The sequence below is a fragment of the Canis lupus genome, chromosome 20 (assembly GCF_003254725.2).
Source record: "Canis lupus dingo isolate Sandy chromosome 20, ASM325472v2, whole genome shotgun sequence".
NCBI classification, from domain to species: domain Eukaryota; kingdom Metazoa; phylum Chordata; class Mammalia; order Carnivora; family Canidae; genus Canis; species Canis lupus.
The window spans coordinates 53,330,642-53,350,621 of NC_064262.1; the positions used below are offsets into that span (position 1 = coordinate 53,330,642).

At 58.5% G+C, this 19,980-nt stretch overlaps 3 protein-coding genes across 8 annotated transcripts in view; all 3 read right to left on the minus strand.

Moving 5' to 3' along the window:
• Nucleotides 1–534: 534 nt before the first annotated feature.
• Nucleotides 535–7,607, minus strand: PRAM1 (PML-RARA regulated adaptor molecule 1). Of its 4 annotated transcripts, none has more exons than XM_035702861.2 (10): nucleotides 7,470–7,607; nucleotides 4,524–5,736; nucleotides 4,378–4,444; nucleotides 4,228–4,304; nucleotides 1,652–1,706; nucleotides 1,424–1,532; nucleotides 1,111–1,273; nucleotides 992–1,025; nucleotides 814–899; nucleotides 535–720 (listed from the first exon to the last, which is right to left on the minus strand). In XM_035702861.2, exons 1-9 carry the CDS (start codon nucleotides 7,470–7,472, stop codon nucleotides 857–859), a joined length of 1,764 nt encoding a protein of 587 aa, XP_035558754.1. In that variant the 5' UTR covers nucleotides 7,473–7,607; the 3' UTR covers nucleotides 535–720; nucleotides 814–856. The 4 variants fall into 4 exon arrangements, with proteins under 4 accessions (XP_035558754.1, XP_035558753.1, XP_035558755.1 ...); XM_035702860.2 differs by having other exon boundaries at nucleotides 535–723; XM_035702862.2 differs by having other exon boundaries at nucleotides 535–737.
• Nucleotides 7,608–9,523: 1,916 nt separating this feature from the next.
• Nucleotides 9,524–15,793, minus strand: ZNF414 (zinc finger protein 414). Of its 3 annotated transcripts, none has more exons than XM_049097617.1 (8): nucleotides 15,647–15,793; nucleotides 14,608–14,920; nucleotides 14,168–14,275; nucleotides 13,948–14,053; nucleotides 13,065–13,408; nucleotides 12,934–12,984; nucleotides 12,307–12,480; nucleotides 9,524–9,744 (listed from the first exon to the last, which is right to left on the minus strand). In XM_049097617.1, exons 1-8 carry the CDS (start codon nucleotides 15,647–15,649, stop codon nucleotides 9,524–9,526), a joined length of 1,320 nt encoding a protein of 439 aa, XP_048953574.1. In that variant the 5' UTR covers nucleotides 15,650–15,793. The 3 variants fall into 3 exon arrangements, with proteins under 3 accessions (XP_048953574.1, XP_035558779.2, XP_035558780.2); XM_035702886.2 differs by lacking the exon at nucleotides 9,524–9,744 and adding an exon at nucleotides 10,673–11,176; XM_035702887.2 differs by lacking the exons at nucleotides 9,524–9,744; nucleotides 12,307–12,480 and having other exon boundaries at nucleotides 12,785–12,984.
• Nucleotides 15,794–19,405: 3,612 nt separating this feature from the next.
• MYO1F (myosin IF) overlaps nucleotides 19,406–19,980 on the minus strand; it is a 33,645-nt gene continuing 33,070 nt past the window's right edge. Inside the window, exon 28 of the mRNA XM_049097608.1 lies at nucleotides 19,406–19,841. Coding sequence (XP_048953565.1) covers nucleotides 19,765–19,841 — 77 coding nt within the window. The 3' untranslated portion in view covers nucleotides 19,406–19,764. The remainder of the gene's footprint in view (nucleotides 19,842–19,980) is intronic.

Here is a 19,980-nt window from a genome sequence, read left to right on the forward strand (position 1 = left end):
CTCCCTCCTGTACAGTTGCTCTTTGGGGTACAGAAATTGCGTCAGGCTTATTTCCTGTTTGGCTTTTGTTACAGTCTTATTTCGGCTGCTATAACAAAAATACCATAAGCTGGGTGGGCTTATAAACTCAGACATTTATTCCTCAGTTCTGGAGGCTGGGAAGTCCAAGATCAAAACACAGTCCATGGCAGCTTTTCTTTGCTACAGTAGACCAAGCACGGTGCTAGTTTCTGAGCATATTTAGTCCTGTAGTGGTTTAGGCTGACTGTGATTCCTGGGTTCTATTAGAACTGGGTTAGAACTCTCCTGTTCCCCAATATGTGGTCTCTTAAAGCCTGTGTGGAGCTGCAACCACTGCTTGTCATGTTTGGATGTGGTGTCCTACCTCTGCCACCTTCTCCCTGTCACACTGCTACTGGTGTTTATCCCTGAGGGCTGAGACAGTGGAGGGATGTGGTCAACCTTATAGACCCCCAGGTGTCTGATCATGACTCCACTGTGTCAATCAGGGAAAGAAAAGACAAGAAGCAAAAATCGCTTTAAATAGGAGCTTTATGTGGTTCATGTATGTAGTCAGGCATGAGCCTGGGTGGTTCTGTGATTGCCAGTCTGGTCTCCAAAACTCCTGCTTTAGTGGGTGGCTGGGCTGACAGGTTGTCCTGGGGACCCACACCTGTGGGCCTTATCTTCCCTGGGGGAATGGTTGGCTCTCCAGAGGTTCTGCTGAGGAAGGGTGACTTGGAGTGACTCCTCTCCCCATACACAGCTAATGAGCAGCCCCCAGGGAAATGGGATGGTGGAGTAGGGGGTTACCTCTTTCCAGGCACTGTGGTCCCTTCCAGCCCACCCTGAGCATCTACATACCGCAGAAGCCAACATCATCATACACCTCCGTTTCCCTAGCAGAGAGCACAGTTTGGTCAGTAAAGGTCACCTTGTCCCCCTGACCACCCCACCTTCCCCTCCACCCCCAGTCAGGGCCCACACTCACAGGGGCAGTAGAGCTGTTCTGGGCACGTAGCCATCTGTGAAAGAGAACAGGATAGGTGAGCCCGTAGCCCCCCTGGTGGTAGCCCATTGCCCTAAGATTTCCTGGTCTGGCTGACTTACATTTGCCCTTGGTGTCCCGGCACAGCATCTCGTCCTTGTTTGTGAACTCGATCACCTCCAGGATCTCCCCACGCCGGATCCCCAGGTGCTTGCCACCCCCACGACGTGTCTTGGCGTTGGGATCGATCATCATCCTTGTTTGAATCACTATCTCCCCCTCAAACTGGGGAGGGATATGTTAGAGCTTTTGTTTTGTGCTGTCCCCCCAGGAACCCCAGCTTCTTTCTGAGGATGGAATATGTGGGGTCTTGGTCAATTGGGGCTGTGCCCAGATCTCCCAGGGCTCTTGTTTAGAGGATTCTGGTGTTCACACCTTGAACTTTTTCCGGAACTCCCTCTCCGCTTTCTCTGCCTTCCGGATCTGCTTCAGGGACTTCAGGTCTGTGGGTGGCAACTGCTGTGGCTGGGGAGCCTTCTCCTTCCTGAGGAATTGGGATACTCCTGAACAAGGTGTGCTTCCCAGGGGCCCCCTTCCTGTCTGCCCAGAGCTCAGTCCCTCCCTCTTCCATGCCCTTGGCGGGCTGATGACCGCCCCCCCTACCTGAGTTCTGGATCTTGTGGTGGCCTGGGGGGTTGCTGGGTAAATGGCACTTCATCTGGGAGCAGTCAGAGCGCTGAGTTAGGGCAGGGACTGTTGGCTCAGCCTCCCTCTTGACACTGGTGACTTGATCTTGAATGAGCCTTTCCTATGTCAGTTTTTAGGACATCCATTCCCTCCCAACCCCCACCCTGCCAACTGTCCGTCTTCCCCGGAGGCCTTTCTTGGGGGTTGTGAGTTCTAGTGCATTGCCTTTGTTTTCTGAACTGCTGCATGGTAGGTGTAGCAGAAACTGCTTACTGCAGGAACTCACTTAACCCTCATAGCGACCTTATTACTTAGGATAATAGGTAATACTGTCATTCCCAGCTCCCTGATGAGGGAAATAAAGGCTCTGAGTAGTAAAGCAGTCCTGCTCCAAGGTCATCTGGCTGGAAATGATAAAGGCAGGATTTATTTGCAGGCTTTTGAGGCCATTTCATGTCTGTCTTTTAGAATAGCTTGGCTTCTGGGGATTGTCCTAGGATTTAGGTAAAAAATAAGGCAAAGGCATTTCCTAGAGCAAATGAAGTGGGTGTCTGAGAAGGGGCTGATGGGGTGGGGTTCATGGACTGGCCTGGCTGCTGCTGGGACTATTGTGAGGGGTCTCCCCCCGTGAGTGCGGACTTCTGGCAACCTGCCAGCATTCCACGTAGGAGCCTGCTGGCCCTGGGGTTTGGCTTACGAGAGCCTCATGAATACCAGTTGAGTGAAGGATCTAGAACCTGAAGCCTGAAGCCTCTGGCTTTTTGCTCCAGACTCCAGCCACATCCTGGTGCTCAGATGATGATGCCATCTCCAGTTTCATCCAGGATATTCCCTCCAACTGCTCCTGCTTCTCCCAGAGGCACCCCAGGACCCCTATAACCCACCACGGGGTAGAGCATGCCCCTGTGCACTGTGGCACAGGACAGACCTGGCACACCTGCAGCCCAAATTTCTGGCAGTGTGACCCTAATCAGGCACATAGGTAAGGGAGGTTCTAAGGGTGACCTATTGAGATCTGAGAAAGAGCTACGTGTGCTGGCCCCAGCCCCTTCCAGGAGAGCTCCCAGCTGTGGAAGGAACCTCTGGGGTCGGGCTGCTACCATTCCCAAGTAGGGCAGAGTGGGAGGTTGGACTAGAAGAGTACAAAGTAGCCTTTGGGACAGCGTATTACCAGTGAGGACCCACATAGTATTTCAAGAAGGGAGAGATTTGAGAAGTGTATTTTGTTGGAGTCTTGCAGAATGACTGGCATGGAATGGGGAGATGATTTTCCACTGGCAGGGACAGTGAGCAGAAGTCGGGATGTTCTTGGTCTGTTTGGGGATTGGGGAAGAGTGGGGGGGGGCATACCTTCAAGGCTGCTGGAAGCTAACTGCCTCTTTCCCCACGTCCCTCTCCAAGACTGGCCCCCCAGACCCCAGCCACAAGAGCCTCAGTAGAGCGGAAGCAGGAGGAGCCTTGTCAGGAAGCTCTACTAAGACAGTTTTGTAAGCAGCCCCTGAGGAAAGCCCAGGAGAAGCAGAAGGGGCTTGGGAAAGAGTAGTACAGGCAGCAGACTTGGTGTTGGGGCTGAGCGGGGCGGGGGTGGGGTGGGGGGGTGGGGGGAGGCGCGGAGCATCCCAAAGGCACCACCCTTAATAAAAGGTTGCCCTGTAGGAAGCCCTTCCAAAGATAGGGCAGGGAAGTCTTGAGAGCACAGGGCCTGGGCTCCTGTCTGCCGGCTGTGTGAACTGGGGCAAGTTGCTTCTGGGGTTCTCAGGCTTCCACCTCTGTAAAAGGGCATGCTGTTGCCTTGGGGGTGGGGGGTGGCTGTACATGTTCAGTGATGTTCACATACAGGGCTTGCATGAAAGTCACCCCCCCCCCCCCCCAAAAAAAAATGGTGAAAGCATTAACCTATAGCAGGGCTGGAGACGGGTCTGCTTTGCCATTATCCTGCTCTCTGGGAGCAGAGACTTGGAAGAAGGGAGAAAGAAAGGTCCTCAGGAACCTGAGCACAGAGTGTCTAGGACTGCAGGCTCAGGGTCTCCGTCTACAGCCCATGCCTCAGTTGAGGCCCAAGTCCTGCCTGGACATCCAGCAAGCGCCTCCAGTGCAACAAGTCTACTATGGAACCTGACACCTTGTCCCCGACTCAGGGATACCTCCTCTCTGCACCCAAGTGTCAAGCTTGACTTGGGCCTCATCCGTGTCATGGGCTCACTTGCTCCCTCTCGCCCCTGCATCACATGCCACCAAATCCTCTTTCTGATTCTTCCACTGCTCTGTAATGCCGCCTGCCACCACCCTGGGCCACACCCCTGCCGTGGCCACAGTACGTTCACTGGTGTTGGCCTCTGGGCTGCCCTACCTCTACTGTTGTGTCAGGAGCTGGCATGGCCTTTCTAAAAGGCCCTTCCTGCCCTCCACTTTCTCCCCTGGCACTGCCAGGGAGACGGACTGTCCCTCAGATTTGCCGCAACAGCATGGAAGAATGTGCCCTTGCAATGAATGGTCCCCGGGTGCCTGGGCAGGATGCTCTGGCTGAGGGCTCAGCCCCACCACCAACAAACCTCTGCCCATGGGACTGGGGCTGGAGTTGTCCGTGGGCTCCACGTCGTCATACAGCTCATAGGCCTCGTCCGGGTCCCTGTAGGAACCTGAGATGAGGGCCTCTTTCAGCCTTAAACCTGCGCCAGGACCCACTAACTCCCCACACTCACTGCAGGATGTCTTGAGTCTGTCGGGCTTGGAGGTGGATCCCAGCAGAAGAACGGGTCCTCCTCAGAGCTGTGGAAGGAGGAGAGCGGGAGGGAGGCAGGCCCTGCCTTTACCTTCCCAGCTTTTTGCGGAGGCTGCTGTGACCTACCTGTGGCTGCGGCTGCGGCTCTTCGGAAGCTCTGGACATCCCTGGGGCCAGGGGGCAGTGGGGGCTTGGCTGGGGGGGGGCCTAGGCTGTTTACTGGGGGCAGAGGCCTCCGCCGGGGTGGGTGGCCAGGCTGGAGGCCCAGCCTCGAGCCTCCACTGTGAGAGCGAGCTCCTGATCTCTGCTCCCTGGCTCCAAAGCCAGGGCTGAATGGGAGCCTGGGGCGGGAGCCCGCCACAGCAGCGGGGAGTGAGCTCTCTGAGACGGAGCCAGGGAGTGGGGGCTTTTTAGGGAGATCACCAAAGAACTCCGTGTGCAGGTGCTTCTTGGGCAGAGCACTGGGCTCGGGCTGTGAGAACTTTCGAGGGGGCTGCTGGCATTCAGGCTGCAGGAACTTCCTGGGGAGGAGGCCAAACTCGGGCTCTGAGGACACCCTGGTGAGGGCCCCCAGCTCAGGCTGCAGGAGCTTCTTGGAGGGTGCTTTGAATTCAGACTGCCGTGGCCGCTTGGGAAACACACTGACTTCAGGCTCTGAGGACCTCCTGGTGAGGTCACCAAAATCAGGGTGCAGGAGCTTCTTGGGGAGATCACTCAGCTGAGGGGCTGGGATCTTTCTGGGAAACGTACTGAAGTCGGGCTCTGAGCAGTGGGGCGGGTGCTCATTGGACTCTAACTTCCAGGGGGGCGTCTGAGGGACCTCATTGAATTCAGGCTGTGGCAGGGATTTCTTAGGGAGGCCACTGACCTCAGACTGCAGGGCCTTTCTAGGGTTCACGCTGAGGTCGGGCTGAGGGGGCTTCTTGGGAAGGGTATTAAAGTCGGGCTGTGAAGGCTCTGGGGTGGTCCCATTGGGCTCCAGCTGCTGGAGCTTCTTAGGGAAGGCACTGGGCTTGGGCTCCAGTGGGGGCCTGCTAGGCTCAGGCCGTGGGGGTTTCTGAGGGGTCTCGAACTGTGGGAACTTTTTGGAGGGCTCACTCAACTCAGGTTTGGAGGGCTTTCTGGGGAGATCGGTGCAAGGGGGCTGTGGGGGCTTCTTGGGTACTGTGTGGAACTCTGGCTGTGGGGGCTTCTTGGGGTGCTCGCTTAGCTCGGGTGGTGGAAACTTCTTTAGGAGTTTGTTGAACTCAGGCTTTGGGGGTTTTTTGGGGAGTTCGCTGGTCTCGAGCTGAGAGGCCTGGAACTTTGCTTGAAGGCTCCGGAAGTCCTGATGGCTCCCCTAAGGGACATAGAGCCAGTCAGGCAGGGTTCTCCTAGCTCCTCGTTGCCAGCCTTTGGCCTTGGCTGAGGACCCTCACATTTGTTTCCAGGCTCCCTGGAGTCCTGACCTCACCACTTAGGCACTGCATATGCCCCAGCCTCACCCCCATTAGGACCCGGGCTCCTGCTGCTCCCCCATAGGCTGCTGCTCCCACAGCCTCCCTCTCAGTGTCCTTGAGATAACCGTGTGCTTTCATGCTCCGTATCCCTAGTGCCTTCTCTTCTGATTTCAAAATACATCTGGAATCCAACCACTTCTCACTGCCTGTACCACTGTCATGCTGGCTGGAGGAACTCAGGCTCCTCCCCCATGTTGTCGTCCCCCCCCCCCCCCATCCCCATCTCTGTCCAGGCCCCTCCCACACAGCAGCCAGAGGAAGCCCCTCTGCTCAAAATCTGGCAACGTTCCTTCATTTCCCCATGGTAAAAGCTAAAGACCTCATGAAGGCCCTAGATCACCGAACCGCCTCCTGTACCCAGTCACCTTGGGCTGGTCTCCTCTCCCCCACTCTCTCCCACCCCAGCTCTTCTTTCTCCTGCCCCTAGTCCCAGGCAGTTCTCCCTATGGCCTGCTTCTTGCCTCTTGCGCCTCCAGTTCTCTGCTGGTATTTTCTTTTTAGGGAGGCCTCCCTCCCAGACCACCCCTATTAAAAAAATTGATTTTCTCTTCCCAGTACTCTCCACTCCCTGTGTATCAGACGGTTTATTTCATATTATTTCACAAATGTGCCTTGACTTTTTAGTTTTTGTTCTCTCTGCGCCAACCCCCAGCTCCTGTGAAGGTCAGGACGTGGCTCACTCATTGCTGTCCTACAAGTGCAGTTATTTACTGACATAAATACACAGGACACGGGTGTACAGTCAGCCATGTCCAGTCCGGTTATCACAGACTCACACAGAAAGACATAAAGAGACACAGACCTGGAGGCAGCTGTGGGCTCAGGGTCTGTCTCCCAGTCCCAGACACCCTTTGTGGATGGTCAGGGTGCTCACAGTCCCCTGAGCAGTGGCAGGCCGGCCTGGGCAGCGGCATGGTCAGGCACATGCGCCTCCTGTGGCACACCTCGTCCGTCCCAGGTACCATCTGCCGGCCCCCGTGCTCTGTCACGGATACAGGCGGGTGCACAAGTAGGCCGGACCTGCTTGGACCACAGGTGGCCCTGCTGCTGGCCCCCAAGCCTGGCTTCAGCTGGGGCCTAGGAGACGGGGTTGGAGGACAGAACTATGGAGACTGCTCCTGTCTGTGCCTCCTTTCCCCACCCAGAGAATGAGTAAAGGTAGCAATTCCAGCCACGGCTGGAAATGCCCCTATGAAAGTCCACCAACAGATGGGTTGGGGTAAGGATTCCCAGGTAACCCAGAGGACCAGAGAAATCCAGGTCAGCAGGTCATGCCTTGGGTGACTGCTGGGGTGGGGGGTGGGCGGCGAGTACATGGCCCACTTTGTGACCCACAGGAAGCTGCCCCCATGCTCACCCTGGCCTCCTGTGACCAGGGTACTGTTCATGCTGACCTGGGAGGAGAGTCGTCTGGACTGTCTGCCTGTTCCCCCTTTTTCAAGTCGAAGCCCCGGCCTGGGCCCCAGCTGACCCAGTGGTGCATCCTGGCTGCTTCCCACCTCTGGGCCTTTGTGATGTCCTTGCTGTTCCCCGGTGGGGTGGGGGGCTCACCTACAGTTGAGGGTTCACTCACCATGGCTGCAGGCGGGTGATGGGCCACAGAGCAAGTGGGACCCAAGCTGGGCCGCTGCCTTCAGGAAGTGACTGTGGCTTGTGCTCCACGGGCCCCACGGGGGTAGGGGATGCTGGCTGGGTGGGGAGGGCAGAGGAGGAAGGAAAGGAGGCGGAGACAGACCTTGCCTGTCCCTAGATCCTGTCTGGCACTCGAGTTCCTGTCCTGCCTGCTACCGTCTCCATGGTTTCTGTGCTTTGTGCATCGGCTGTCAGCACATGCCCAACACGGTGACCAGTTTCTTGACTCTGTGTGGTTCTGGGGGCTGGCTGACTTCTGGTCTCCAGAGAGGACCTGGTGCCAGGCCCTGAGGGCCTTCTTGGGAGGGGGAGTGCTCTATGAGTTAGGGGCATGGTCAGCTCTGGGCCAGGAGGCTTGGGAGTTGGGGGAGCATGATGGGTGAGGCCCTTCTGCTGGCCCTTGTTGCCTCACCTGCCTGCCTCATTTCCACACTTCCCCACTGTTGGATTCTCAGCTCTGAGCAAGACTTCCCTATTACATACAGGGGCAGATGTCACATGGGTTGAGGACAGCCACGGTAGGCAGAGGGCCCAGCTGGGATGGCAGATGTGGTGGTGGGGTGGGGGGCAGTAGCTAAGGCCTCACTCTCTGCGGGGCAGGGGAGGGTGCCTGAGGGCCAGGAGGGAAATGGGGACAGTGGGCAGAGCAGTGGAGAGGGGGTGAAGGGAGCAGGCAAGACTTGTGCTGCGGGGGATGTGAGGCAAGCCCTAAGTGCAGGGCTTGGTCTGTGGGAGGTCAGTGACTTCAGGAGAGTGCAGAGCCCTGAGTCTCCAGTTTAGGTATATGTGTAAATAGCTTTAGGAGTTTGCAAAAAGATGGAAAGAAGCTCCTGGAGATCCTGGCCAGATCCTGACCTGGCCTGAGCCTGGAGATTTCTTTTAAGTTTATTTAAGTGACCCCTACACCCAACTTGGGGCTTGAAGTCACAACCCCAAGATCAAGACTCACACTCCGACTGAGCCAGCTAGGTGCCCTAAGCCTAGGGACTTCTTAACACTCAAGGTGATTATAATGTGCCCATGAGTCACCCTGGGACCCCAATTAAAGTGAAGGATCTGCCTCAGATCCATGGTGGAGCATCAGATTCCTAAACGTCCCAGGCGATGCCCAGCAGTAGCGAGGGTGCAGAAGGGTCCGGTCTGTCCTGAGGACCCTGCATTCCCAGCTGGAGCCGTTCATTACTTCCCTGCCCATGGAGGCCGCAGGCCACACAGTTGGGAATGACTCTGCCTTTTTGTGTCTAAGATGTACAGCTTGAGGATTCTAGTGCCTTTGTGCCTGCCCAACCCCATCCCTGCACTGGCAGGGTGCAGTGATCTTGGGTCACATTCTCAGATGAGGGTCCCCCCCTTGCAACAGGAGTCCTGGGAGACCAGGGATGGTGGGAGTGGGTCCTCTCTGGGTCTCTGGGACCAGCCAGCATAGGCAGGTCACAGGCTGACTGACCCTCCCAGTGTTTGGTGAATGAGGGAAATGAACTAATGAAAGTGATTATTGGCCAAAGTCATACAGTGGGTGCCCAATGAAGGTCAGCTAAAGGACTGGATGCTGGCGACAAGCTAGTTAGACTTCCCAGGCTCCAGGGCTAGCCACCCTATGTGAAAACACTACAGCCTGGAACTCACAGTTTGGCGGGTCCCACCCTCGCAAGCCCTGTTCCCCCACAGCCCCCAGGAGGTGTTTCCACCACCTCTCCCCACTCCCCTTTGTGTCTGGAGCTTTCCTGGGGGCTGGTCTGCAAAGTGCCGCCATGAACTTGGACAGGAGGCTCCACAAATGGAGCTGAGGAACCAGAAGCCCAAAGTAGGGCAGGCCAGGGTCTGCCCTGGGGTGTAGGCAGGGGAGGTGTTCACTGGGGCGAGCATGTGGAGGGAGGGCTATGGAGGGATCCTGGGGTTCCGAGCTCACAGGGCATTGGCAGTGGGGAACCAGAGCTGGCGCATTTGATCCTTGCACAAGAGCCTGGGGCGTGCACCTGGCTGCCCTGGTCTTGGTCAGGGCACAGATACGGTAGCAGCGGCCAATCCTGGGGTCGAGGGGTGCACGGAGGAGTCAGGAGGCCAGGATGGGACGTGTGCCCAGGTCAGAGGCAGCATTCTGGGATGTGTGCCCAGGAGCCTGATCTCCCCTCTCCCAGTCCGGTGATGAGGCTGGTGCTGGACAACTGCAGGATGGTGGGCGGGCACCTGGCCGGACTCAGCTGACTGTAAGCCACCTGGAGAGGGTCAGCCTGGTCATCATAAACCCGGTCTCTCATCAGCCTGCCTCCCGCTGGGGCAGCCCCGCCAAGTGGACGACGGCACCGATAGGCTGGCCTGTCCTTCCATCTCCCTTCAAGACTGACACTCCTGGGCGCCCTCTGCTGGGCGGAGCCAGGGCCCGAAGACTCAGGGATCAGGCATCTTATAGTTGGGGGAGGGGAGCCCTCCACGGGACCAGTTTGACCTGAGGGTGGGCAGGGGCTGCGGAAGCCCAGGAGGGAAGCTGGGAGCAGACTTCCCAGTGGAGCTGAGAAAGCTGGACATGAGTTGGTAAGGGGTGACAGTAGGCAGTTGCTTTTGGAGTGAGCAGGGTTCCCAGGCCAGGTCATGATCTAGGTCCCTGGGCCTCTGGGCAGTTTCAGGTTGCTAGGGGGAGGGGCTGTTGCATTTACATGGGTAGAGTGGGGTGGGGTACCTGGACCAGGATGGCTCTGGGACTCTCTGGGAAGCTCCGGAGAGACTGGGAAGTGGCACTGCCTAGATCTGAGGGTGGCTGAATGAGGGGCCTGATGGGGAAAGGGACTCTGGTACCTCAGAGACAGGTTGCAGTGTCGGGGGATAGACAGCACTGGAGATGTGGGAAAAGGGGAGGGTGCCCTTTGGGCTTCACTGCCTGGGTTTTCTTATAGCTGGGAACCATCCCCAGCTTCTAGGGTGGTACGGAATCAGGGATTGAACTGGAGCCACACCGGCTCATTGATCTTACCCTCCTAGCCTCACCTTCTCTGGCTGTAAAATAGGCCCCTTGATCCCATCCCACCTCTTTCCTGTGTTCTTTGCTGGGGGGATGGGCTTGGTGGCTAGAGTGACGTGAATCACTCACAAATATTTCCCAAGCCCCCACCCTCTCTCCTCAGGCCCTCTTTGAACCTTCACAAGGACTCCAGAGTAACACCCATTTAAGGACTAGCAAAGTGAGATGCAGGGAGGTTGAGTCTTCTCCAGGGTCAGAAAGTCCTGGTTCCACGGCTTCTGGCTCAGAAGAGGGCAGCTCAGGGGCCTGGAGCCCCAAAGCCCCCTGATATCCCAGCTAGCCCCACAGCAGGTGCTGAGTGATACTACCTCAGTGGGCCCAGAGTTGGTGGCAGAGCAGACCCCTGGCCTGAGCCAGCGGAGTCTCGGCTACAACCCCACCAGTGACAGGGCAGCCCTGAAGCCCCTTGTGAGAGCTCTGGCGGCTGTGCAGGCAGTCAGGCCCCCAGATGCAGGTGTGCCCATCCTAAGGGCACTCAGATCAACCTCCCCTTCAGAAGAAGCAGAACGGCCTCTGGAGCTTGGAGCTCTTCAACCTCAAGGAGGCTGAGGATGGGGGCGTGGGAGAGGTTCACGATGGAGCCTTGTGGGCTATTAGAACAAGGTCTTCATCCAGAGAGCCGTGGGGAGCCACTGAAGGCAGGGAGAAGAGACACATGTTTTCAGTGGTGTTCAGACTGGGGAAGAGGGCAGGAGGCTTGCTTCAGGTGCCTGAGGAGGGGGAAGGGGGTCAGGGACCTAGGCTGGGGGACCAGGGGGGTGGAAGGGAGCAAGACGCAGGAGGAGCCTCTGAAGGGCGGCTGCCAACAAGGCTCCTAAGACTTCCAATTTGGTAGGCTTGGCCCATTGGGTTGGGGTGACAACAGCATTGGGACAGCAGTGTGGCCCCAGGTTCTAACCCCTGACCTAGGACGGATTTCTCATAAAGGAAGGGAAGAGGAGATAGCAGTGGCTGGAAGACTGAGACAGGGGACGGGGTAGGGGGAGGGAGCTCAGGCTCCCTGGGTCAGGCTTTGACCGGCTCTCCTCCTGAGGGTCTGGAGGGCAGTGACAAAGCCTGTCCTTGACAAAGCCTGCAGCCAGAGGCCCTGGCACCACCACCTCAACCCTGTCACCTGGGAGTCCACACTGGCCTCAGGATGGGGGAGGTGGGTGTGGCCTCCAGCAGGACCAGCCTCCCAGCCTGTCCTACTGACTGACCCTTGAGACTTCTCAAAAGTGATGTTCTCTCCCACCTGGTTTCTGGAAATGGTGGGGCAAGACACGGGAGCTGGCAGTCCCAACTACAGCTGGATGGAGTAAAACTGAGCAGGAGACCCGGGGCCCAGCGTTAAGGTGACGGGAGGAGTGAGTCTGAGGGGAGGCCTGTCCCCTCCCCAGACACGAGCACCCCAGGACTGCTGGGCTGGGCTGGACTGGCCTGCTGTGCATCAGAGGGGCAAGGGACCCAGACACAGCACAGGCTGGCTCATCGCGCCTCCTTTATTATTGTCCCCCCACCCTCTCCATCTTAAACCCCGTTAAAATCACAAAACTCCCCACACCCTACAGTCCAGCCGCGCCCCCCTCCCCCCCCCCCCCCCCGCGCGGCGGGGTTCAGAACGGCGAGAACACCGGACAGTCCCCCTCTGACAGCAGCGGAGACACCTTGGGTGCAAGCGGGGCCGGGTCTGGGTGGGGCAGAGGAGGGGGCGCCTGAGCCTCGGCCCCGCCCCTCGCCTCCGGGGCCCCGCCCTCCCCACCCGCGCGCTCCTCCGCCTTACCCGCGGGCGCGTCGGGGCGCGGCTGCCCGGGCCCCGGGGCCGCGGGGGCGACGGCGCGGTGGTCCTCCAGGTGCAGTGTCATGGCGGGCCGCGAGGCCGTGGAGAAGGCGCACTGCATGCACGAGTAGCGGCCGCGCGTGTGCTCCCACACGATGCGGCTCGGGGCCGCGTGCCCTGCGGGCAGGCGGGACCCCGTCAGTCCCGGCCCGAGGACCCGTCCACCCCAAGGCTGGCGGACGCGGGCGAGCGCGGGTCGGACCTCTCCCCGCCTCCCCGGCGGCTCCCGGGCACCTGGCTGGTCTGGCCTGGCTGGTCCAAGTGCTCCCGGGCGTGCTCCCTCCTGTAATCGGGGGCACTAAACTGGGCTTCTCCGAATCCCCCACTCCTATCCCTGGAACCACCGCAGGGGAAGGCCTGGTGAACCGGGCGCGGGTTTTACACGGAAACGCCGGCGCAGATGAAGGCTCCGGGGCCAGTATTTTTAAGGCAAAGCTCTTGTATTTCGGGGGTGGCAGTTCTAGCCCCCTGAGAAGGGGCGGGCAACACTGCCTCCCGGCGTCCCCTGGGCCCCGCAGGGCGCAGACAACAATCCCCTCCTCCCCTCCCCCGGTGGTCACCTGCACGCACCTGAGGGCGTGTCGGAGCCGCCCTGGGGTCTTCGCGGGCTGCCGCCGGCACCTGAGATAAACGGGCGGGTCAAGGTCAGGAGTCCCGGGGGCGCCCGGCTCGCCCTTCAGGCGGCCCAGTTCCCAACTCACCTTGGCTCTTCTTCCAGACTGCGGCGCTGGAGGCGGGCGGCCCGGGCGCCGCGGCCAGGAAGGGGCGCAGGCGTGGGGGACTCAGGCCAAAGGGCGCGGGGTTCAAGTAGGGCAGGAAGGGCCCGGTGGGGGCAGGGGCGGGGGTCGTGAACGGCTCGAGCAGCGGGAACGGCAGGCCCGGCGCCGACGCGGCGTCGGACTCCGGGGGACGCTCGGGCGCCGGCGGCTCCTTGTCGAGGGCGGGGGGTGGCGGCGGGGCTGGGCTCTGCGCATGCTCGGCGCAAACATGCAGATGCTTGAAGAGCGAGCGGTGCGTGCGGAAGCGCAGGAGGCAGTTCTCACACCTGGGGGCAGGCACAGGGCTGGGCTGGGCCTCCTGCGGGACGAGGGTAGGGCCTATCCGACGCTACCTGGGGAGCTGCCGCGCGACGGGCGTAGGTAAGGGAGCCTAAGGCCCAAATCACAGATCCCCCATTTGCGGGGGGAGAAGCTTGCTCTAAGCGCCCCCCAGTGTGGCTGCGACCTTTCCGGACCCCTCTGGGTCCTTGCCCTGGGAAAACGAGGAAGGAAGTCTCAATTTTGACTTAGGTGGCCACTTTTCTTCTAGCGGGGTCAGGAGAGACTGAATGCAAACACACCACGTATGCCCCGCCCTTCCCAAGCTCCTCGCTCCTCCCCCGGGTCTCTAGGGTCCCGTAACCAGGGTCTCTTTCAGGGCCGGTAAGGGCAGGCCTTGCCCGAGGGCACGCCCACTACCAGACTCAACCCACCTCCCTGTTGACTAGGAAGGGAGAGAAAGGCCTGGACCCCAGGTAGTGGCAATCAAACCAGGGGTGGGAGGAGCTGCCTGGACCGGTGGAAGTCGGCATAGGGGGGGTCTCACTTGAAGTAGCGATTGGGTTTGTAGTGCAGCTTGCCGTGTGCCACGAGTTCCTGCATGCTGGGGAAGGTCTCGGTGCAGCTCAGGGCAGAACAGCGGAAGAGCTTGCCTGGCAGGACAGGGATAAAGGACAGAGGAGTGGAGACGGGTGGCCGAGGCTGGCCTGGAGGCACTGCCTGCCTCCTACCCCAAACTGCCTCCCCACCGCTTACTCTGGCCCTACCTTCCAGGGACTGTGTGGGTGGGCAGTGGGTACGCAGATGCTGTGCCAGGTCTCGAACACTGGGGAAACTGAGGCAGCAGCCAGGGCTGGAGCAGGGTATCTGCTTCCCTGCAGGAAGCACAGAAGGGGAGGTGTCACCCACTGTTCTCTCGTCCACGCTGTCCAGAGTTATGCCCCGGAGAGGCACAGATGAGGCTGGAACTACCCTACTGGTTTCTTACCAGCACCTTTACCATCTGCTTCCCCCACCAGACTGGGCTCCTGGAGGGCAGAGGCTGGGATGGCCTAGCTCATCACTTTAGCCACAGCCTGGCATACACTTGGTGCTCGCTCAGGAAATGGTGACTCCCTCTAGATGGGGCCCAAGTTTGGAGATACTCTGTACTCCTCTCTATTGTTCCAAGGCCTGTGACCCTCCAGAAGGCTCCATCACAGATCACCTGGTTGTTGGCGACGTCTGGGAGGCCTCAGGTCCTCGCTGGTCCCAGAGACTGTGCTGGCCGGGCCAAGGCTGGATCCAGGACCAGGCTGACCACTGTCTGGGGGTGAGGGGCCACCCTGCTGGGTCCCCCCAGGCCCTCCGCGGTCCCACACTGGGGGTGTGGCTGCCCGTTCAGGGCCTGTCTCCTCCCCCATGGAAGACGAGGTGGCCGCGGCGGCCACAGCTGGAGACAGCACCTCCTTGTCAGTCTCAGTGAAGCTGGGCTCTGCAGCGGCCGGCATGTCCGGGCTGGGCCCCGAGGGTTCCTCCTCCTAATGAAAGGAAAAGGCAGAGAGAACCCCTCTGGGCCCAGGTCGGCCTGGACCAGCCAGGGGAACCCCCCCCCCCCCAGACCTTTGAACGTTCCTGAAGCAGCGAATGCCCTCAAGACATCACCAGGTCAGACCCCATTCTAAGGAGTCACCATCGGGGAGGACGGAGGTAAGGGTGGATTGAGCCTCCTGTGTTCCCATCCTCTGGTAGGGCACTGGGAGGGGTCCCAGTTGCATAAGGGGTAACTGTCTGGAATTACTCCTATGGAAGAAGCAGTCCCTAGTCCCTAACTTGGGACAGGGGGATGCCCGCCCCCCACCCCGACACAGCAGGGGCGTGGCCTACAGGGTGAGGGCGAGGCGAAGGCTACGAAGATGGGGCCCTGAGCAGGGCACCGCTAGAACATGCTGGAGGGGCCAGAAGGGATCAAGCGCACTACCCGAGGGCCGAAGTCTACCCACCCGCCCGCCCGGAGCTGCGCAGTCAAACCGGGAGGTGCCAGGGCCCCGGATGCAGAAGGACCAGGGGCGGAGCCCAGCCCGGTGGGCGTGGCCCAGTCGCAGCCGCGCCAGGAAGCAGGGGGTGGGGCGTCCCCCAAGTGACAGCCAGCGACGGGCGAGGGCCCGGATGTGGGGGCGGGGTCGGCCCGAGGCTGCGCGTGCCACAGGGCCGCCCCGCCAGTTCCCGCTGGTTCGCCGCGCCCGCACCCCCGGCGCCGCGCTCACCATCCTCGACCCTGGCTCCTCCTCTTCTTCCTGCGGCTCCGGCGGCTCCCGCTGAGGCTGCGGCGACTCCCTGGGCGGCCGCGGGCTCGCGTTCACGTCGACGCCATTTTCCGCCTCCCGGCTCTCGCGAGAGCGGGGGCGGGGCCTGCGCACGGCGCCCCTCGGGGGGGCGGGGCCTGAGATCTGGGCGCTCGTGGGGAGCTGCGCAGGCGGCGCTGGGTCTGCGAGCCGGGCTTGTCGGAGGGCGCCTTGGAAAAACCCTGAGCTCGGAGATCCTGGCCTAGAATCCTGTCTGCAAAATGGTTACCTTTGTCCCCTCCCGTCCGGTCACCAGCTCTCAGCCGCTCTTCTTTTTGAAGAGGTCGTGTTGGTTGGGCAGCATCTTCGGAGGGAAATCGGCAGTGACCGTCAAAATTGTCAATGCACTTAGTTCTGAAGTTGGAATGGGCTCCTTGTGATAGCCAGGGGCAGGAAGCAAGCTGTCTGTCCCCCGGACAGGGGTAGCCTAAGGATGAAGACCCCTGGGTGGACCTGCGTGGAACGAGTCACCTGTGTACTAGGCGTTGGGGACCCAGAGATGAACAGGACAGACATCCTTGACCTCAGGGGCCTGCTCACATTTTAAAATGGGAAAATAGACAACGAATCAACAAATGCAGAAAACCGCCTTAGTTACATTAAGTGCCACAAAGGAAAAAAAAAAAAAAACAGAGAAGGGAGAGAAGCGTCTCTGTGAGTTGACTTTTGAGCTGTAACCGGATGGTCAGGAAGGAGTGAGCAGATCAAAGGTCAGGGGACTCTGGGAAGTGGATAGCTGTGCAAATGTCCTGAGGTAAAGAGGGACAAGCTTGTCTTAGGGACCAGTGAGGGGATCAGCTCACTGTTGGATCAGAGAACTTGATGCAGAGAAGGTCACACAGGGCCTTGTGAACCATGGAAAGGAGTGTGGTTTCTATTCTCACCATTGATGTATTTTTTTTATTTTTATTTATTTACGATAGTCAGAGAGAGAGAGAGAGAGGCAGAGACACAGGCAGAGGGAGAAGCAGGCTCCATGCACTGGAGCCCGACGTGGGACTCGATCCCGGGTCTCCAGGTTGGAGCCCTGGGCCAAAGGCAGGCGCCAAACCACTGCACCACCCAGGGATCCCCACCATTGATGTATTTTTATCTGGGGGAGGTCCACCATCTGATTCCTGGCTGTTGTTTGGAGGATGGGCAGTTGGGGGATGGTAAAGGGAATCTTTGATCTCAGGTCTCTATAATACATTATTTAACATTCAAGAGGTATCTGTTGAGTTCTGGGCAAATATAGACTTTATGTGCAGTGTATTTCCATCTGTGTGCAGAAGATGTACTTATGTGCCTTTATGTGCAGAGAATCCCATTAGAAGGAAATGTTAAAAAATCGGGAAGAGGGGGCATCTGGGTGGCTCAGTGGGTTAAGGATCTGCCTTCAGCTCAGATTGTGATCCCAGAGTCCTGGGATTGAGCCCAGCATCAGGCTCCCTGCTCACCAGAGAGCCTGCTTCTCCCTCTCCCTCTGCCTGCTGCTCCCCCTGCTTGTGCTCTCTCTGTCAAATAAATAAAACCTTTTATTTTTTTTATTTTTAAAGATTTTATTTATTCATTCATGAGAATACACAGAGAGGAGAGAGAGGCAGAGACACAGGCAGAGGGAGAAGCAGGCCCCACCTGACGCGGGACTCAATCCCGAGGCTCCAGGATCACACCCTGGGCCGAAGGCAGGCGCTAAACCGGTGGGCCACTCTGGCTCCCCAAAATCTTTTAAAAAGAAAAAAAAAAAACACCTGGGGAAGGGAACAGATTTTCAAGTGAGGGAGAGATGGCTTTTCGTATTTTGTGCTGTTAGAGTATTAAAAAATGTGGAGTTTTTTGGATTATCATCAACACAGTTAAAAACTCATTAATGTAAAAAAAAGCCCAGGTCATTTGACTCAGGGTAGAGGTGTGTTTGTGTGAGGACTGGAGGTTGGTGCAATCTGGGGAAGTGTAGGGGGAGGCTTCAGAAGGACAGGACCCAAGGAAGGGAGAGGAGGGGCCTTGCTTAAGAAATTCTCTAAGTCAACAGGATGTGGGGGGGGGGGTGGAGTGGGCAGGGCCAAGGTGATTCTGAGGTTTGCAGTCTGAAGATGCTGTAACCTAGATGTGAGGCCCAGAAGGCCCTACTTCCTGTAAATGGGGTGACCGCCACAGCAGTGGGGCCCCAGGGCTGTACCCCAAAATGTCAGGGGGGCAGGGAGCCTGCATGGTGAGTTCAGGGACAGAGAAGGGAGGTGGAAACCCTGATTCCTCTTCAGGACCGGGAAGTGCCCAGCTGATGAGGTTGGTAGTTCCCGCATTTCCTCCCCAGCCTGTCCTAACATCTAAGTGTTGTGGACACACACACACACACACACACACACACACACACACACACAGTGGTGGTTGGGCAACCAAGGGGTGAAAATCAGAGATGGAGGAAGCCAGGAACATCCAAGGGACTGGTTAGATGCTTTTGTACAATGATTGGCTAATAAAAGAGCTGTTGAGACCCATATGCAACCTTGGGATTTTTTTTTTTACCTTCTGGCCGTGCTCGTGCTCCGCTTCCCAAGGTAGGTACAGAAGAAGGTTCAGATCCTGCAGAAAGTTCTGCTGGCCAGTCTCTCTCTTATACCTCCTCTCCCATTCTCCAGTTGGGTAGGTGTCCTCTGCCTGGAGTTCTTTTTTTTTTTAATATTTTATTTATTTATTCATAGACACAGAGAAAGAGAGGCAGAGACACAGGCAGAGGGAGAAGCAGGCTCCATGCAGGGAGCCCGATGAGGGACTTGATCTCAGGTCTCCAGGATCACACCCAGGCTGCAGGTGGCGCCAAACCGCTGCGCCACCTGGGCTGCCCTGCCTGGAGTCCTCCTGTCACGGCCTAGCTCGCTGTATGTGCTGTTTGCCCTCGAGATCTGCTGACCCCACCCCTTTCCTTCCTTCTTGTGTCCTCTAGCAATGCCCACTCTCTCTCTGCATCCCCTGCCCCAGCCCCTTGTCCTTCTCTGGCCCACCCCTGGTCTGGCTCCCTCTCTCTCCCAGACCTGCTGCTCTTTGAGGGTCTGAGCACAGAGTGGGCATCCATTTGGAAAGTCGGGATATTTAGGCTCAGACCATGGCAAGAACCCCTGGCAGTTCTGGCTGCATTTGCAGGGGTATATGAAAGCTTCAGACTCCATCGCTGGCTTGGAAATATCTGGGGAGACCAGTCATCAGACTGACCCCCTAAACCCATGAAACAGGTACAGAAATCCAGGACCCTTGAATATCAGAACCGATCCTGAGCCCAGATGAGGGAGGGCCCAGAAGACCCAGATGTGGGGTGGGGGACAAGGGCCAGGGGTGGCCCAGGCTGGATTGTGAAGGCCCATGTGGGACCTGCCTCTTTCCTTAGGGTCCAGCCAGGTCCCAGATGGGTCTGGGGATGGCAGATTCAAAGCTGACAGGACCCACCAGACTATTTTCTGCAGGAAGGAAGGCTGGGACGCAAGTGGTCAAGAGTGGGTGAGCCGGCAGGTGAGACAAACTCCAGCTTTGGGACAGGTGGGGTGGGGTTATACACGAGTTCAAGGCTTGGCTCTGTGGGATCTTGGGCAAGTGACAAAACTGCAGCCCCCGGTTTTTCACCTGCGTTGGGGTATTTGCTGCTCCTCCCTCAGAGCGTTGTGAGAAGGTAGTTCCCTGCTTAGCGCTCAGTAAATCAATTTACGCTTTCGCCTGGCAAAGGTTTACTGCCTCAGTGATGACAGAAGGAGGGAGGTCTCACTTGTTAAGGTGCCCCCAACTGTGCTTGGCACTTTGCGGACAGGACACAACTCAATTATACTCATGAGGCAGCTTGGGAGGTAGATCCTGCTGTTAGTCCTGTTTGGCACAGGAGGCAACGCATGTGACATGGGGGAGGCCAGGGCCCTGGGATGGCTGCGGTGGTGACCCCCAGACCCAGGGCCTGGGCTGGAGGCCACAGGACTGGACCTTCTGGCTAATGCGGCCAAGGAGAATGAGGCCCCCGCTGGCAGGGCCTGGCTCCCTGACAGGCAGGCAGGCAGGAGGCGAACCCGGGCCCCCTCTCAGATCTTCTCCACGTAGTTTCCTGGGAAGAGGCCCTCCTGGCCATGCAGCCGGCCTTTCCACCAGCCCGAGGCATCTGTGGGCGAGAAGGGAGCGTGAGGCGGCATCCAGCCCACGCAGGAGAAAGCCTTCGTGCTGGCTCCGCACCTGTTTTATTCATCGCCACTGGCATGGCAGAAGGCAGACTCCGAAAAGAGAATCGTCAACAGATGGAA

Bases quoted from the DNA above. Each gene is read 5' to 3' on its own strand.
- ZNF414 (XM_049097617.1), bottom strand. The intron at 13,409-13,947 runs GTGAGACCCCCC...GCCTGCCCCCAG, and splicing joins AAACCCAATCGCTACTTCAA to GTGTGAGAACTGCCTCCTGC. The intron at 12,985-13,064 runs GTGAGTTGGGAA...CGTTTATCTCAG, and splicing joins AGTCTGGAAGAAGAGCCAAG to GTGCCGGCGGCAGCCCGCGA.
- PRAM1 (XM_035702861.2), bottom strand. The intron at 4,445-4,523 runs GTAGGTCACAGC...CTCCTTCCACAG, and splicing joins AGCCGCAGCCGCAGCCACAG to CTCTGAGGAGGACCCGTTCT. The intron at 1,026-1,110 runs GTAAGTCAGCCA...TCTCTTTCACAG, and splicing joins CCGGGACACCAAGGGCAAAT to ATGGCTACGTGCCCAGAACA.